Source organism: Nansenia antarctica (genome assembly GCF_963989245.1).
Source record: "Nansenia antarctica genome assembly, chromosome: 4".
NCBI classification, from domain to species: Eukaryota; Metazoa; Chordata; class Actinopteri; order Argentiniformes; family Microstomatidae; genus Nansenia; species Nansenia antarctica.
The window spans coordinates 13,010,509-13,028,342 of NC_137689.1; the positions used below are offsets into that span (position 1 = coordinate 13,010,509).

Consider the following 17,834-nt stretch of genomic DNA (forward strand, 5'->3'; position numbering starts at 1 on the left):
TGGACAAAGGGGAATTCCATGAGTGCTGATCAGATTTCAGAGCGAATCTACGAACGCAGAGAACCCGCAATGTACACTGGGAAATTGAGTCATTTACATTGTTGCCGTTTAGCAGACGCCTTTATCCTAAGCGATTTTGTAACTTTCAGGCACTGACATATTGATACCGCCCAAATGCTATTTATCCAGCCATACCAACAGCCCAAATGCTTTTTTCCTCATCCAATGTGATCGAAAGTAGCCCAATTGGGAGGGAAAGCGCCCAATCTGGCAACACTGCCGACAGTTTGGCATGGGTAGGGTGCTGCGTAGATTCAATGATCTACAAATCATGTAAACTTGCATCAATGGGACATTTCACACGTAGACAGTACCGATATTAGCGAATTTACGCAGTATCAAGCCCTCGCGAATAAGCCTATATAACCCTCGCGAATAAGCATACAAGCGACAGAACAGAAAGCCTTTAAACACGCATTACCTTCTGGGAATTGAAGTATTCCGAGTAATGGTACACATTGAGTTTACTGCTACTGAGAACTCTACTCCCAGAACCCATTGCTTCGATCGATAACTGTCTCACAAATCTCGCAATAAAATATCATTGTTATTGATTTGTAAATATTTTTGTTGGAGTTAAGAATACACCATCAAGCAATGACACGTGTAAAATCAACGCAAAACTATCGACGAGCACGGAACTAATAACGATAAAACGAAGAGGGATGACGAAATATACGTCATCAAAAAGTGCGATGTTGTGCTCCAACAACACGAGTTTGGTGGCTCATTCACATCATCGTGGAAAACTAGTGACCGGTTTCTAACCAGTTTGTAAAACATAATTTACTCCACGCTTGACGTCTCGACTGGCAACGTAGTAATCTAACTTAGTGAGCAATCAGAAGCAGTCAAACTTGCTCAACAATGTGCCAGATTGATGAAGAATATAGCGGACAGCTGGCCCACAGAGAGACCCCGAGGTAAGTGTCTGTGCGACAGAAATGGCATGTGTCTGTGACAGCTAAGTTAGCAAGCTTGCCACAGAATAACAATGGCTAGCTCATTGATATAACATGTGCTTCATGCAACCATCCCCTTATGCAAATGTTTTTTTTTCGTGTTAGTGTCTCCAAGAAGTGTGTCAAATGCAAAGAGAGGACATCAGTGCTGATTATTCGAGCTGGAGATGCTTTTTGCAGGTAGGTGTGACAGGCAGCAGGGTTCAAAGCCAAGCCTGGAGAAGATGATCAGGTTTAGGTGCAGGTGTAATTAGTCCTGAGACATGACCTAAATGTAGCTTTAACCTCATTGGTGAGCATGTCAATAATTTGCTGAACTTGAAATAGTTTCAGTTGTGACCAAAGGGCTGTCTGATAATGCACAGGGTATAGCCACCGTATGAACGGTACAGCAAGTGTCCATATATCCTCCAAAAGTCACTGATGACACATTTTTACCTTATTTTAGCTTTATACTCCAACAGTTTGAAATCAATGTTTTGTTTTTTTTCAGATTGGTTTCACCATTTAGAAATTACGACTCTTTTTATATATAGTCCCCCTATTTCAGGGCACCAAAAGTATTGGAAAATTGGCTTGATAGGTATTGTGTGGGCATAAGAGAGCTGTCAATGTCTAGTATTGATTCTAGAGTCTGATTGATTCTTGGAGTCTGCTATTGGTGTCTGTCAACAAGATGACCAAAGAGACATCAAGGAAGCCATTATGAGGCTAAAATATCAGAACAAATCTATCAGAAACATAGCCAAAACCATAGACTTACCAAAATAAACTGTGTAATGAGCTCAGCAATTGCACACAGACTGTTAGTCCAAGGAATACGTCTACAGTGGAGGCTCACCAAAATTAAGATTAGGAGGCAATGCCGTCGCTAGAGCGGGGCAGGGGTGGGCTCAACCCAAACGTGCGTCTTGGCCGGCGGTGGCCCTCAAAATGTTGTACTTTGTAAATGGTGAACCCAATCTGAAGAAAAAAAAAAACATTGACCTCATAGATTTCCAATACTTATGGAGGGCACTGTAGGTCTACCTCACTGCACCCTGACAGCACATGAACATCATTTCAAGTAGGAAGGGATCATCATGTTTTATATGCCAACAACCCTGTCTTACCTCTCAGCCTCAACGTTTCGCTTTCACTCTATTTTGCCAGGGTCTGCTTCAAGGAGTACTTTATACACAAGTTCCGGGCCATGCTGGGGAAAAACCGCATCATATTCCCTGGAGAGAGGGTATGTCTTAAGCATGTTAAACATCCATCCCTGGCATTTTGGCAACCTTCCTCATAAATAAACTACAGAGTTCCCCTTGTTTCTCTGCTGCAGGTACTTCTAGCTGTGTCTGGAGGGCCGGCCTCCAGTTCCTTGCTGGCCCAGGTTCAAGAGGTAGTTGAGCCTGTATTTCATTTCATTTTTGTAATAATGTATGAGACATATCTGTACTGTATGATGCAACAGCAGAAGTGTATTTTCAATGTATGTGTTTACAGTAGTATGTAGTTATATATAGTAGTAGCTTACATATACCTAGCCTAGCCTAACTATGGATAGTTTAAGATTAAAATATTTTTTTTGCCTACCATAGGGTTTGAGTCAAGATGCACCCAAGAAGCTGAGATTTGTTCCTGGAATTGTCTACATCGATGGTAACTTGCAGAGGATCATCTGAGAGCTTTAGCTCAAAGTTTCAAGTCAGACCAGCTTGTGTAATGTATGATCATGTCTTGACAGAGGGAGGTGCTTGTGGCCAAAGCATTGAAGAGCGGAACAGGTGGTTGGCTCAGCTGGAGTCTATTTTCAGAGCCACTGGCTACCCTTACCATATAGTCCACCTGGAGCAGGTGAGCTGCCCTGAGCTAGGTCATACTAATACATCCCTCCTCCTAGGAGGTGAGGCTGTCCTTGGTTTTAATACAGTATGATTCAATATTGAATCCTACTGTCAATTTGTCTAAAGCTTTGATCATCGGAATTAGATATGCAGCCATCGATCTATTCTTCTGAATACATTCTATTCTAGGGGTTGCAGCTACTATTACAGACTAGTAAGAGACTATTACATCATCATGTCCGTTGTCTGCAGTGGTGTGTCATCTTGTGATGTTGGCAGAAAAAAACGTCTTAATCCTATTTAATTTAGTTGGTAGTCATACCATGTCATAGCTGTTTCATTTTAAATCAACACTGGTGATAGAGAAAGTATTAAAGCAACATGAATTGTTCCTTTCCATCACATATGGGATATGGTATATTGATGACAACATTCAACATTTCAATCAAGTGGCAACAATGTCTTATAATGGCTGCAATCTCCACATGGTGTGTCAGGTATTTAGCCTACCCAGCTCGGTACTTGAGGCGGGGACCCCAGCCGCAGAGAGACCTGGGAGCAGTTACAAAGCTGCCGTGGACCAGTTCATTCAGACCAGTCAGAGCCAGTGCTCAGACCCCTCGGTGGTGGAAAAGGCCCAGTGTCAGCTGTCCCGTCTGAGCGTGCAGGAGGACCAGAACGGAGCGACCCCAAACCTCATCACTCCTGAACACTCCGACACCCTCCAGAGACTATTCGCTTCTGTAAAGACATTGACGGCCAAAGAGGACCTGCTACAGACACTGAGGTCAGATTAAACGGCATCCCCCAGACACGGATGTTTTCCTACGTATTCACATGTATCAGATTTCCTGGATGAGACTTGGGGGAGAACGAAATGTTGTTTAGTTCATTTTTTGCATAGGAGAGCATTTCCCTTGTTCTCACTTGAGCCTGAGGTAACAACTCACACTTAGGATGCTGTCAGCATTCTACACAGGCCTCCTCCTATCCTTACTCCCATCCATTGTATTTCACTCTTCCTTATATAATAATAATAATAATAATAATAATAATAATACATTAGACTTATATAGCGCTTTTCTAGACACAAAGACGCTTTACAAACTGAAAAGATCGAGTAGTAAAATAAAAAGAAACAAAATAAATAAATAAAAGAAAGTATAGGGGTCTAATTAATTACTAAATCTAAATGTCTGTAGGACAATCTACTCTGTATACTGCAAGTATATCTAGATTTCGGGCGGAGAAGCCGCGAACAAGCAACGCCAGCGTCCTCTCGACCGGCATTTTTTTGAAAAAGTATCCCTCTTTTTGTTTTTCACTTCCACTGTCTGCTGAACTCTCAGCAATGTATTGCTGGAATACTAAGAGAGTTCCATACCATCTAAGCACCACCAATTCTGTGTTTTAATTCTTATCTCGCAATGGCTGGAAAGCTTAATGGTGGAGTAAGGGAAGTGATGGACTCTAGCCTTCTCCGTTCCCGTGGTGCACATGGTTTTAGTATCAAATCAAAATCAAGTTTTATTTGTATAGCATTTCTCACAAGATGCGACTCAATGGTTTTACGTATAAGCCAGCCTATGAACAATGTGATGCAATCTTTGGCTTTGTTCAGACAGCACCTGATTCTTCACACTGCGAGGGTGGAGGGCTACTCCAAGGTGATGATGGGGGACAGCTGCACCCGTCTGGCTGTCAAACTGCTCAGCAACATCTCCCTGGGACGAGGGGCATTGCTGGCCATGGATACGGTAAGGAAAAAGGCACTTTCTAGTATAGTATATCATAGAGGACTATATTAATACCTACGTTTCAATAATTAAAGGAACAATTCACTGTAAAGATCAAGGTTGGTCAGACCTCAGATTTTCAGACCTTGAAAGTGGTCTAATGTCGAGATGACACCATTGTGTAGATTCAACGATATTCTCAATGCTAATGGAACATGCCCCACGGTGGTGTAGCGGTCTAAGCACTGGCCACTAGTGCATGCTGCCCACCGGGGACTGGGTTCGAATCCCAGCTCGCCAGATCCGGATATGGCTGGGGCACACACGGAGAGCGGCATATTGGGCGGCCGCTCCCGAGGGCGGGTATAGGAGTATTTCCGGACAAGGATCCGTCGCGCAACACCGCCCCCTAGGTGCCGGAATAACGGTGCTGGGCTCGAGGAGCCAGTCAGCTAGTCTGCCTGGCGGCCTCCTCTGGGACTGCCGGCCACGGGGTCGTGCGGCGGATCCTATGCAATAGGCAGGGGATAATTGGATGCTAGGTTGGGTTCAATTGGCTACCAAATTGGGTGAAAAAGGGATCAAATCTGAAATAAATAAATAATAATAATAATAATAATAATAAAAAAAAATGCAAATGGAACATAAACAAATAAAAAAACATTTATTAAAATTAAATCTGCTTATCCATTTGGTATGGAGGCACACAGCCTGATCTATTAATCGTGCGGGACCTTAACTAACATGTTTTGAGGCCTAAGATCATTTGACAAACTTAGGCTTTTAAGTGAATTCACTTAAAAATGTCTATAACATCAAATGACATGTAGTGTCACATAGCACGTCGCATCAGACATTTAAAAGATGTAGCATCACAAACCGAGTCTTTTGATACATTCCTGTGTCTATAGGGCTTCTCAGATCCTCGCTATGGAGACGTGGTCATTGTCAGGCCCATGAGGGATTACTCCTCCAAGGAAATAGCCTTTTATAACAAGATGTTTGATGTCCCCTCGGTCTTCATCCCTGGCCTGGACACTAAGGTGAGAGACAACCCCCATTGCAGCCTGAAAGTCAGATGTGGAGGAGTGACGTTTTAGTAATGACTGTACAGTGTCCCTGTGTCTGCTCTGTGAGTTCACAGGGTTTGTCTCTGCTGGTACTTAAGGTTTGTTACCCACCAGTGTGTTTGTCCTCCAGGCAGCAGACAAGGCCAGCATCCAGCGCCTGACAGAGAGCTTTGTCACCAAACTCCAAGTTGATTTCCCCTCCACTGTCAGCACCATCTACCGGTGAGCATGGGTAACACACATACACACGCACGCACGCACGCATGCACGCAGGCCTACATGCCGCTGTAGTGATTACTAGTATCATCCCAAAACTAGAGCAAACTATCCTAATCCTCACACGGAGCAGCATGCTGTAATACACACAGTTATGTGGGAAAATTGAATTTATATTTCTTGTTCCAGAACACCAGCACTAGTACCTTTGGGAACTTTAAGGGATGTAGACTTGTGAAGAGGGGGCATGTGGTATGTTTTAACTAGACCAAAGGGAAGGTTGTCGTTGGGTATGTGTGCATGAGGATTCCCAATCCCATTTCACCCCTTGGCCCTACATTTTAGCCCTACCCCTCCCTTTTGCGCATTCACGTGTAGGGGTAGGTGTGTCCCAATTCCCCTATTTTGTAGGCGTAGGGCCAAGTGGAAGGTACGCCTTGCGAATCATCGGCAGGATAATGGAGTTTGCACTAGCACCAAAAGAAAGCCACAAATGTAATTACTTCCATTGTTTCTTTGTTAATAATAAAGATTGATAAAAATGATGATAACCATCGTATTATCTTAGTTTAGTGTCATTTCAACAGACCTTTTATTTATAACAAACATAACAGAGAAGCACTCCAGTGGCACTCCAAAACGAGAGATAGGGCAACATTTTTTAAATGGGATTGGGCCTTGGTGTTGAAACCCTCATGTTCACGGATCTTCCCCAGGACCAGTGAGAAGCTCCAGACGGCATGTCCCCCTCAGAAGACCACCACCGACCACTCTGACAAGTGTCTGCTGTGTGCATGTGCCCTGGACACTAAATTTGGTGAGTCACCCTGCCTAACGCTCTAGTCCCATCTAACACATCATTCAGCGGTTCGTCACATCACACGTTAATTCAATTAATATTGAGTAAATATGAATATGATGAACTTATAGTTTCTTCATTTGCTGCTCTCCCAGTAAACTGAACGGACTGTTGATTGCTTTTGCTCAGTCAATACCGTATCATGAAAAAACCCATCTCCCTCCCTCCTTCTCCCACAGAGGAGGCCTCTGCCTTCCAGGCCACCCTGCTCTCAGAGCAGCTGTCTCAGAGGCGAGGGCCAGGGCCAGCCCCAGCAGCTCCAGGGCCCTCTCCACCCTCCACGGGCCAGTGCTGCTCCTCTGGAGGGGGCCAGGGGGAGGGCTGTGGGGCTGGAGAGGGGGGCAGCTGCTGCTCGGCTACTAAGTGAGTAGAGTATGCACTTCTTTTCTCCTTCATGTTGGCCAGAAGCAGAGGCCAGGCTTAATATCCACTCAGGTAGAGGGAGTGTGTGTGTGTGTGTGCTGGACTGGACAATTGGAGCCAACAGGTGGTGTAATGCATTAAATGCATCTCATAAGGATCCTAAGGAGTTATCAGGATTATGAGTTGATCGATAACGCCTTTATGGTCTCCTACCGGCCTTTAACAAAAATGCATTCGATATTTTGGCTTCAAGTACAGTCGAGTGTTACCAATGGTGATATGTTGTTAGTTGTGTTATACGATAGTCACATCAGGTGTTTACACCAAACTCTCCTCCGAAATTAATTTGGGATTATTTGCACAATAAGAGGCTATGTAACTGTACATCGGTGGCATTAATGCTGGTGTGTGTGTGTGTGTGTGTGTGTGTGTGTGTGTGTGTGTGTGTGTGTGTGTGTGTGTGTGTGTGTGTGTGTGTTCTAGGGTGCCAGAGACAGTGGATCTCAAAAACCTGTTGTGTTACAGCTGTAGACTGACCATCAAAGACATGGTAAGTGAACGCAGAACACGTGAGCCCTCCTGTCAATCACCTCACATTATCACTTGATAGGGAAAATATAAATAGTTGTAGACTGTAAATAAATAACATTGAATACAGATTGGTTGACTGATGGCTTATCTACGGCCTGTTCCACAGACCGCCGTAGACACCCTTCCCCAGTACGTCCTGTCGGAGGCTGAGAGGCGGGAGAGAAGGTACCCCTTCTGGCTACAACTGAAGTCAAAATGTAAGACTAGGTATTGTATTGCACACAGTCATTTGTTTTGTTTCTGGACTTGTTTTCATTATCCAGGTCTCAGATGAGGCAGGAGATCAGTGAGTTCCTGCTAGACGAGGAAGAGGAGGAAGCGGCGCTGTCCTGAGGGCGAAGAGCCTGTTCAGGAGGGTGCAGTGGAACAGAACCTTTGGCTAGAAATGTTCTGTCGGATATCAGTGCCTCATAGGGTTTTTTGTCATGTCAGTAGTTCTATGTCTTCCATTTCTATTTGTAACTTTGGAATGTTTCACATGCAGATAAGGCTACATATTAAGTTAGTATAGGCTTTTATCTGTATCCAAAATAAAGCTGCTTTGTAGAGTCCTGCTTTGTCCGAATACTGATGGATTTGTATATAGTTAAATATAGCTGCAGTAACAATGTGAGATGAAAGTTGATGAACCCAGCATGATGCTGCCTGAAAACGATGATTCATGCTTGTTTCCATGTCAGGATTAAGACTAGTCATTTATTGTTTACAGATTAACAATATTTTCATTGGTGTTGGAGCAGAATCACATTGTATTGGAATTAGAAATAGGGCTATTCTTCCATATGAGTAATCCCCCCCTGCAGTAACCATATGGCTTCAAGTCTTGCCATCACCAATAAGTCTGTAAACCTTTTAAACGTTCAAAGTTAGCTTTCCTCCCAACTGAAAGCCTTTCAATTTGTAAACAATTTCTCTTTCAGATTCAGATTTTGGCTGAATGTCATTGTAATAGTGTTTTGATTAGAAACACCTTAGGTCCTTTTTCTCAAATCGTCCCATTTCAGCATCTGTCCACGTTGAGCTGGTCAGTGTAGTAGCGAGAGGATCCAGTCCATTTAGGGGTCATGGGGCTTGGTTTATGAGGGGCAGGGTTTGTAAGTTGGCCCGTCACAACCTCTCATTTAGAGCTAAATCTACATTCATAGTAGGTTTCTTACAGAGTTTTTCTTCTTGCCACTGTGCATTTGCTTGCTCTAAGGGGTTTAGGCTTGGGTCACTGTTAGGCACTTTGTGACCAAAAGTTTAGACAAATAAAATTGGATTAGATTTGACCTCTCTGTCCAGGCTCTTCTGTCTGAGCCCAGCCAATGAGTGAATATTTTTGCTTAGTCTCCATGGTGACAGGAGAGGCCAGGCCAATCCTACCCAAACCAGGAGTGAGGGGCAGCCTCATAGCCCTTTCACACTATAGCTCGCTGTCTGTCAGTACAGCCCAGCAGCAGAGGGTAAACAGTACTCTCAGGGTACACAGACAGACAAAACATCCCTTTCCTCCCCTAGCTGAGAGGGGAGGTCAGCTCCCAGTGGGAAGAGAACCACAGGAGCCGGCTAGGAAGTCCAGGTAGAGGCACCCCTGTGTGAGACGCAGCCCCAGGCAGGGGTGCCCTGGATGGGACACGGCAGAGCAGGGGAAGGGGTGGGGGCTAGTGGTGGTCCCTCTGGTTGTCCCTGGTCCACTTGATCATAGTCTCTGGGGAGCGGTAGAGGAAGATGAGTTTGGAGTAGAGCTCCTCCTCCAGCTCCAGCTCTCCAGTCTCCCTGACCAGGAAGATGTCAGTGCAGAGCTTCAGGATGCGGTCTACGCACGGCAGTTCCTCGAACATGATGGAGTGGGAGATCTCGCTGAAGAAGCCCCTCACAAACTTGCCGATCACCAGCACCACAGACACGTACAGCCCCATGATCCTGCAAGCACAATGGGTGGACAATGGGACAGTCACTTAACCGAGACTCCGAGAGTTGTCTCTCTAAATTCAATTATGGATATTTGCAAAGATACAGTAAAGGTCGCCCTGGAAAGTTAAATAACTTTTGAGTTGAATATGTAGAATATGTATAGTGAATATGTAGCAGTTTGTTATGAGCACCGGTATTTCTGGGAGTCCCAGTCAGTGTCAGAGTTACCATGGTTACCATGCTGTACCGAAAGCAAATACCAGCACCTGTGTTTGTGTGGCAATCAAAAAGGCTTCAAAAAATCTTGAACAAGAGTCACTACTGTACACTAGGCTATTATGTTGCTTACAGTAAGCTCAGTATTATACCTCATACTTTTGTCTTCCTGAAAATGGAAATCAATTCATGTTCATGCTGGAGAGACACATTCAAAGAGTTGGAATACTGTATGTGTAGTTCTTACAAGGTGGTATAACTGATGCGTTACAAACTACAATATCTAATCATAGCCATGGACGATTAAGATGGGTGTCCAGTGAGAAAGAGGGATATAGATATCATTGTTGTTAGTTGTTGTAGGTTCTCCAAGTGTGGGGCTTTTTTTTGGTAAACTGGTGAGAGATGGGGCTTGGAGAAATGTAGCCACTCTGAAATTCATAGATGGAGCTATGGACGCAAAGACTGACAATCCATGAGATCAAAATAATAGTTTTAACCATGTTTTGAAGCCATACAGTGTTTGTTTACAAGACTGCCTCAGACTGCCCCTTTAAAAGTGTATCTTTGGACCAAAATCCATAAGAATAAGACACGTGTCCTTTTCTATCGTAGCGTAGAAGCTAATTTACATAATGTGTGCGTGCGTCATATGACATAATTGAAAGGCATTAGGTGTGGGCTCCTTACCCGTAGCCTGCCAGGAAGCCCAGACTGGGGGGGCTGACTTTGTCGTTGAAGATGACCATGGGCAGCACCCCGCAAGCCCCCGAGGCTGGGGGACAGTCGGCGATGCTGATGTCCCACCACTCCTGGGTCCCACTGACGTTCAACGAGCGGTCCCTCATCAGTGACAGGGTCACGTTCTGGTAGCCGTCCTCGTCACCTGCATGACCACATGGTGTTACACCGACCGCAACCATAACCACAACTTTTGAAACAACTATGGACCATGTTATTCAATCAAATAAACAAAACAACCCCTCTCAGCAGTTTGTTATCTAGTTCACCACCAATGCAGGGAATACAGGCTGGAATATGGTGTATCAAAGTCATGTTATTGAATGCAGAAAGAGCTACTGAGAAAGAGCTACAATTTCAAAGCCTTTCTGATTTCTAATCAATCCCCAATTCAAAGCATTTTCGGGATGAAACAATTGGATTGATCTCAATTGGAATTGATCAGTGAGTCTCAATATGTGATTGAAAACACTGTCTCTGGTGCCCGTCAGAGAAGTAGTAGTCAGACATCAACCTCTCTCACCTCCGTACAGCTGACCGACTGGTTTGGCCTCCGCTCCGTTAGGTGCTCGGATATAGTTGGGGAACATGTGAGGAACATGTCTGAGGAACAACCGTCAACAACATGTCACACAGCTGATTCAGGACAGGTTCAGGTTCATTCATTCATACCCTAAACACTTTTGTTTTTGTCACAGTACTCTCTCTCTCTCTCTCTCTCTCTCTCTCTCTCTCTCTCTCTCTCTCTCTCTCTCTCTCTCTCTCTCTCTCTCTCTCTCTCTCTCTCTCTCTCTCTCTCTCTCTCTCTCTCTCTCTCTCTCTCTCTCTCTCTCTCTCTCTCTCTCTCTCTCTCTCTCTCTCTCTCTCTCTCTCTCTCTCTCTCTCTCTCTCTCTCTCTCTCTCTCTCTCTCTCTCTCTCTCTCTCTCTCTCTCTCTCTCTCTCTCTCTCTCACACACACACACACACACACACACACACACACACAAACTCAGTTTTTGCAATAATAAGACAACATACACTGGGTCTGTGCGGTTGCCTACGAGTAGCGAAGCCAGGTCAGCTCTGACTGGGCTCCCAGGTTCCAGGTCGATGGAGTGGATGTCAGACGCGTGCTCCACAGTGCCACCTTTACCAAGGTCTCTGATGAGAAGAAAAAAAAAGTCAAAACCACAATTTGCAATGACAACCACAAAGGTCCTTTGCTGAACCATAAACACACACACACACGCACCTTTGGAAGTTCCAGGCCAGCCGTAGGGTCATGTCCACAGGGCTGCCCAGCAGCTCCTTGACAACTTCCTGTCGGCTGGGCGGGCTTATCCTCCACACTGACCCTGAGCTGCCCTCTATCTTGGCTGTCACTATGTCCTCATAGCTGTACAGGGTGATGAACTGCATAGCCACCTGCAGAGGACAGAAGGACAGATACAGTCGTTCAATTACGACTACTGGAGCCACAGCAAACGGAGAAGAGCACAAGTTCAAGGATGTTTTCTGATCGAAAGCATTTCTGAGCATTGCATTGTTGTGAGAATTATGGTGGAAGCTCCCTCAAGCTGAGGGTGATGTCAACTTTCCATGTATACATTCAGCACAGATCACTGACACATAGCTGTGCACAAGTAGGGACAGAGGAATTACGCACGGCGTTGTCTCCAAACATGGTGGTCATCTTGTTGTAATCCTCCTCAGTGAAGGGCTGGATGGACTGCTGCTGAACACTCATGGTGAACAAGGGCTATTGGAAGGAGAGAAGATTTAACCGTTTCAGTTAAAAATAACTCTGACATCGTCTCTCTTCACTCATACAGGGGTGAGTTTCCCGAAAGCTTTATGGTGTGAAGATCATCTTGGGTCCATAGTAAGGAATAGACAGAGATGATCTTCATGCTCCCCAGCTATCACAGGACTCACCCCAGAATTTTCCATAAAAATCAACCATAATTAAGTGTGAACTGTGATTATAATGATCACTAATGATATAAAGCTAATTACCTCATATCCTCCCAACTTGACAGTCACTGTGACGTCCACAGGATGGTTGACCACACCCACTACTGATCTGACCAATGAGATGAAGAGCAGTGGGAACCAGATGATGCAGATAAGGAAGAAGATAATCAGCCCTCCCATCCCGTACTTCACAATCCTCTTCTTCTTCTGACCCTTTGGCTGAGGGTATCTCTGGGGATGGAGAGGAAGAGGTCAAATGAGATGATGTGAGGCAAGAGATGAGATGAGATGAGACAAATAAGGCCTTTTTCTTTGCTATCTCCTAGGGTATATTCGCTTTTCATGTAGACAGCCACCATGGTGGTACAGTAGAAACAAAAGAAGGATAGTAGAAACAATCCCATGGCATTAAAAACATCACACAAGACAACAAGAATGAATGGATTCTTCTGGATAAAGAAATAGGAGGAGGTGAAAATGATGTGGAAGCGGTGTTGCCGGTAAATAAATAAATAAACAATGTGCAGAGAAATGTGCAAAATTGTGTCTAACTTTCCCACTGCAATGAGTATCAGATGTAAAAGTGATGATGTAAGGAAGTGTATGTTTAGATGTAATGTCTCAGGGTTACGGTTAGGATTAGTGATGTCTCCTCCTACCTTCTCTGTTTCACGGCTGCACTTGATGATAAAGGTGTTGGCGTAGATGTCCTCCACACACATCCAGTTGGAGAGGGAGAGCGTGGTGTCCGTCCAAACCCAGTCCATCACTGCTCTCAGCTCCACCAGGAACGGTACCAAGCGGAACCTGAGAACGCACAACAAATGAGACGTTTCTCTACCTGTACACACCTTGGTTCAAATACTATTTGAAATCCTATGAAATACTTTGCAGTGCGTGGAGTTTTCCTGATGCAATGGAACTAATGGAAAGTGCAAAGGCCCCCCATTTGGACCCCCCATCTCTCCAAGTAAAATCTATATTTTCCGAATTAATAGATTATTCATTAATCAATAGAATAATACAACTAAATGGTAAATGGACTGCACTTATATAGTGCCTTTATCCAAAGCGCTTTCTAACGGCCTCTCATTCACACACACATTCACACACCAATGGCTGTGGCCCCTAGTCACTGTTTCGGTTTTGTTTTGTTTGTTTTTTGTTTTGTCTGTCTGACCATTTCCTTTAGAATTGTAAAGAGTCCTTGGGTTTTATGAAAGGCGCTATATAAATCCAAATTATTATTATTATTATTATTTTCTTCTGTGTGTGGTGCTGAGTATGGCATGGCAGAGTAGAGGATTATGATACTCACCCCTGGAAGAGGAAGAGATTGAGGTGGTTGTACTTCTTGGTGAGAAAGTTCCCCAGGATGCGGGTGGGGTAGCCACAGCGGATCTGATAGGCCGACAGGGCAAAGTAGATACACTTCACAAAGTACCAGAGCTGAGCCACAGAGTTCTGGCTGAACATCCTGGGAGGACAAAGAACAAGACACCCTTTAGCACAGGCTGAACAGAAACAGGCTGAACAGAAACGGTGGCATTAACTCGCCTGCAGATACTATTACCCTAATTACACTGCAGAGCCAAATAGATCTGAACCAAGCTGAGTCGTACTGGGCTGGTTACGCATCTACCTCAGTTGGTGTAACAATGTTGGAAAGGATAAATGTGCACAGCACATTAGAGTTGGGCCGGGTCGGCCCTGTGGTGATTGATCCCCAATGAGATACATTATGACATCAACGCAATATGATACAACAACTCAACATTGCAACATTATGAGACCTACACTGTGGGGTAGTTTCCTAAACATAGAGTAAAGGGGAACTGACATTGTTGGTAAATTAGATAAAAATCAAAAGATAAATACAGTACATCTCCGCTAAAGATGGATTTCAATCCGACTAAAGTCTCAAAGGTCTGGGAAATGAGCCCATTCAGTTTTAAAGGTATAGTTTACTTAAAATACAAAACTAAACTACAGGTCCCACACTCTACAAACACCCTCCTCCTCTTCCTCACCTCTCGGTGACAGCAGGCAGGATGAAGAACATCCAGAGGTGGATACCGAACACCAAGATGACCTGGAAGACCAGCTTTCCCAGGACGGTCTTGCGCAGGTAGAGGGCGCGGTCGATGATCATGGTGCTGAACTGAATGAGCAGCATGACGAGGAAGGCCTCTGGGACCTGGTCCTCTGACAGGGTGGAGGCGATGTCTGCGGCTGCCGAATGTTTCTGAGAGGGATAAACAAAGTTATATTGAATTTAATTTAATTACATTTTTTACCAAGCTAAGCGTTTCTAGAAGTTAGATTTTGTGGGTGTGAATTTGACAGACTGGGCTTGAACTCGGTGTACCTGAGCTCAACAAGCCTGCGTTAGCCTGGTGAGCTTAAGCCTAGGCATTAGCTTGTGGGAACCAACATTAGCTTAGGGAAACACATCCATGTACACAGTAATAGGTTTGACTGGAAAAGTGTAGTGTACGGTAAAGACAGTAAGGAAAAATGTGAGAGCTTAATATACAGTAGGTATAGTAGGTACAGGTATAGGTTGCCTATAGGTATAGATAATGTCTCTCTCTAGAGAGAGAAAGAGAGAGAGAGAGAGAGAGGGGGGGGGGGGGGGTACTATACAGGTGGTGTGATGAGAGTGGCTGCAGTACTTCAGTGCATTGCAGGTCAACCGTCCTCACCCCAAAGGCCCAGAACCCAAAGACAATGATGATGAAATCCACCACATCGGTCAGGAACATGAGAGCGTAGACGTCAGTGGCAGCACGGTACTCTGCATGTAAGATGTCTCGGACGAATCCATGTGCAGGCTTGTACACACTCCTCATGCTAAGGGGAGAATTGCAAAATCACCATTTAATGCCCAAATATGGAAACATATTCATGCAGACAGCCAACTTCTACTTTGCTCACGTCATGATAAAGTAGTACACCTCCTCGATACGAATCAAAAGCTGTTTCCTGGACAGAGATCTAAGTCTAGAGATTCTCCCCAGTAAAATGTTGAGTCCAGGACTAGACTTAAAAAAAAGTCTGGATATCAGCCAGTAAAGTATCATGTAAATCATAAAACAATGATGTGGTTATGTACTGTTGTGAAAACGTTTAGTACATTTAGTACATGTAGAACTGTACTTACACTGTGATGGTGAGGTGTTTGATTTTCTCCCCCAGGGCTATCAGCCTCTTACTGGCTGCCTCTCTGCGTTTACCCTTCTGCTTCTTCTTGGGCTCCTTGCTCTCTGAGACATCTGTCAGAAAACCCATCAGGATTAATCCCCTATAACTCTCACTAGAACTGCGATGACAAACGTTTATACTGTTCCCCTCTGGGCACATGAACAGTTTCATTTATTCTAAATGTGAAGGTGACGACTGACCTTAGTCAAGCGTCTAATCATTAAAACTACCACACATGATATATCTAAAGCAAGATGACTATATTAAGTTAAGTTATAGATTTATCACGCCATTAAAATGTGTTTTGGATTTTGATTGATGTTTATCGATAGAGCCTAGGACAGGAGAAAACTTGCACTGTACAGTATGTATGAGAAAAGGTGTGTATAGCAGATGTTAATTTGATGTTGTTTATTGTGACTACAGTAGTGTATTGAATTGTACTGTAGCCCTAGTGTCTATTTTTGCTTATGGGCTGGGAACCAATGAGGTGCAATGACACAAAAAAAAAAAACTGTCAAAAACTAAAATACTAAAATTGCTATAGGATCATTGTAGATAACATATCAATCATATTCAATGGCATTGTTTTCCCAATATGGACCTTTGCTTGGTTGTTTTTTCTTGCGGAAGCGCATGATGCTGCTCCTCTTCCGGGGCCCGTCCTCAGGTAGGCTGGGCGGCTCCGGGGTGGCAGCAGCGCTGGTGCTAGGCTCTGGTTCTGGGTCCGGTTCAGGTTCTGGTTCTAGCTGGGCCTTCTGGTCCTGGTCCAGCTCCTCCAGGTCAATGAGGCTGTGTTCGGGGCTGGGGTGGTGATGGACCTCCTCCTCCCCCTCTCCCTCCTTCCTGCTGCCCTCCTCTGAGGTCTTGGAGCTCTTCTCCTTCAAAGGACCCTCCTTGTCCCACAAGCCGTAGCGCTGAGACACACACGCACACGCACACGCACACGCACACGCACACACACAACTTTACTATATGCCCCAAATTAAATCGAATATATGACTACAGGAACAACGGTATATGGAAGGTATACAGTATGTCGTGCTGAGCCTTCCTATGTGTTGATGTTGACTGTGGACTAGCATACCTGGAGCAGGGAGCGGTGAAAGAAGAGAGCCAGCAGCTGCAGCAGGTCGTAGCGGATGTAGTTGTCTGTCTTCTCCAGGCCGAGGATACGAGGCGGGAAGTAGGGCTTGTCCTCATTCAGCGTGAGCTCGTAGACACTATTCCACGGGAAGAAGCCAAACTGGAACACGTACTTAACCACCACCATGACCTGAGTAGAACAGGAACCAACCAGAAAAGATCACAGAGAAATACGGTTAAAGGGATCAAAGCAACACATGCAACTATAAAATCCTGGGTAAACATAACAACCTTCATAAAAGCTAACGGTCTGGAACACGAACATAGGAATTGTGTTTCAAGAGTATGGAGTGAAGCTTAAATAAGGTTCTGATCATTCAGTCTTGACTGTTTAGTTTCTATATGTATAGTTGGTTTACTCCAGGTGTTCAATGAAAACAGAATAATACACATGACATAGTTCACATCTTGCACAATATTTAAGTCACTTCGGATGACAAAGGCAGGAAGATAGTGTAATAAAACTAGTAGACCTGAATCAAATTCATAGGCAGGATTGATTTAATGGAGCTTGCACTTTTAGGTGGTCCATTGGTTCCATTGTACTGGGAAAGCTAAATGAAGAACAGCTGAAAGCATACAACCTACTGTTTATGTACAGTATTTGAGCTAGGTTTGACACTCAGCAGTGGCCCACCTCGGTGTAGACAATAGCGGTCATCCAGAACTTCTTACTGGGACGTGGCACAGCCAGCATGGCCCAGAGGAAGACCAGGATGGGCAGCACCACAGAGATGACGGACGCCGTCACTACGTTGTTGGCCACGATGATGAGGTAACACACCAGCTCCGAGTTGGCGGCCAGGAGGTTGTAGAGAGCGAAGAGCAGCTTGAGGAGACGGTTCTGGGAGGTGTAGAAGTCGCGGGAGTCCACCAGCTCCTCCACGGAGAACTGGCTAGAATTAGAGAACATCAGATTAGAAGAATGTCCGTTGGTATTCCAGAAAGAAACTTCATTTGTGAACCAATTAAACAAAAACCAAACAATAAA

General features: G+C 44.6%; 2 protein-coding genes across 2 annotated transcripts in view; one reads left to right on the forward strand and one right to left on the reverse strand.

Moving 5' to 3' along the window:
* The first annotated feature begins 889 nt into the window (after window positions 1–889).
* ctu2 (cytosolic thiouridylase subunit 2 homolog (S. pombe)) lies at window positions 890–8,090 on the forward strand. Its single transcript, XM_080530131.1, has 15 exons — window positions 890–983; window positions 1,128–1,202; window positions 2,175–2,253; window positions 2,347–2,406; window positions 2,606–2,666; window positions 2,752–2,861; window positions 3,349–3,638; window positions 4,473–4,608; window positions 5,499–5,630; window positions 5,788–5,879; window positions 6,590–6,690; window positions 6,912–7,095; window positions 7,579–7,645; window positions 7,793–7,851; window positions 7,950–8,090. Exons 1-15 carry the CDS (start codon window positions 928–930, stop codon window positions 8,017–8,019), a joined length of 1,572 nt encoding a protein of 523 aa, XP_080386257.1. The 5' UTR covers window positions 890–927; the 3' UTR covers window positions 8,020–8,090.
* A 1,239-nt stretch (window positions 8,091–9,329) lies between these two features.
* The window catches only part of piezo1 (piezo type mechanosensitive ion channel component 1 (Er blood group)), a gene marked incomplete at both ends in the record, with an annotated part of 76,358 nt that continues 67,853 nt past the window's right edge, over window positions 9,330–17,834 (reverse strand). Inside the window, 15 exons of the mRNA XM_080529044.1 lie at window positions 9,330–9,591; window positions 10,489–10,684; window positions 11,063–11,142; window positions 11,558–11,680; window positions 11,772–11,944; window positions 12,186–12,278; window positions 12,536–12,724; window positions 13,153–13,300; window positions 13,812–13,970; window positions 14,524–14,738; window positions 15,199–15,346; window positions 15,657–15,768; window positions 16,302–16,614; window positions 16,785–16,973; window positions 17,481–17,739. Coding sequence (XP_080385170.1) covers window positions 9,330–9,591; window positions 10,489–10,684; window positions 11,063–11,142; window positions 11,558–11,680; window positions 11,772–11,944; window positions 12,186–12,278; window positions 12,536–12,724; window positions 13,153–13,300; window positions 13,812–13,970; window positions 14,524–14,738; window positions 15,199–15,346; window positions 15,657–15,768; window positions 16,302–16,614; window positions 16,785–16,973; window positions 17,481–17,739 — 2,659 coding nt within the window. The remainder of the gene's footprint in view (window positions 9,592–10,488; window positions 10,685–11,062; window positions 11,143–11,557; window positions 11,681–11,771; window positions 11,945–12,185; window positions 12,279–12,535; window positions 12,725–13,152; window positions 13,301–13,811; window positions 13,971–14,523; window positions 14,739–15,198; window positions 15,347–15,656; window positions 15,769–16,301; window positions 16,615–16,784; window positions 16,974–17,480; window positions 17,740–17,834) is intronic.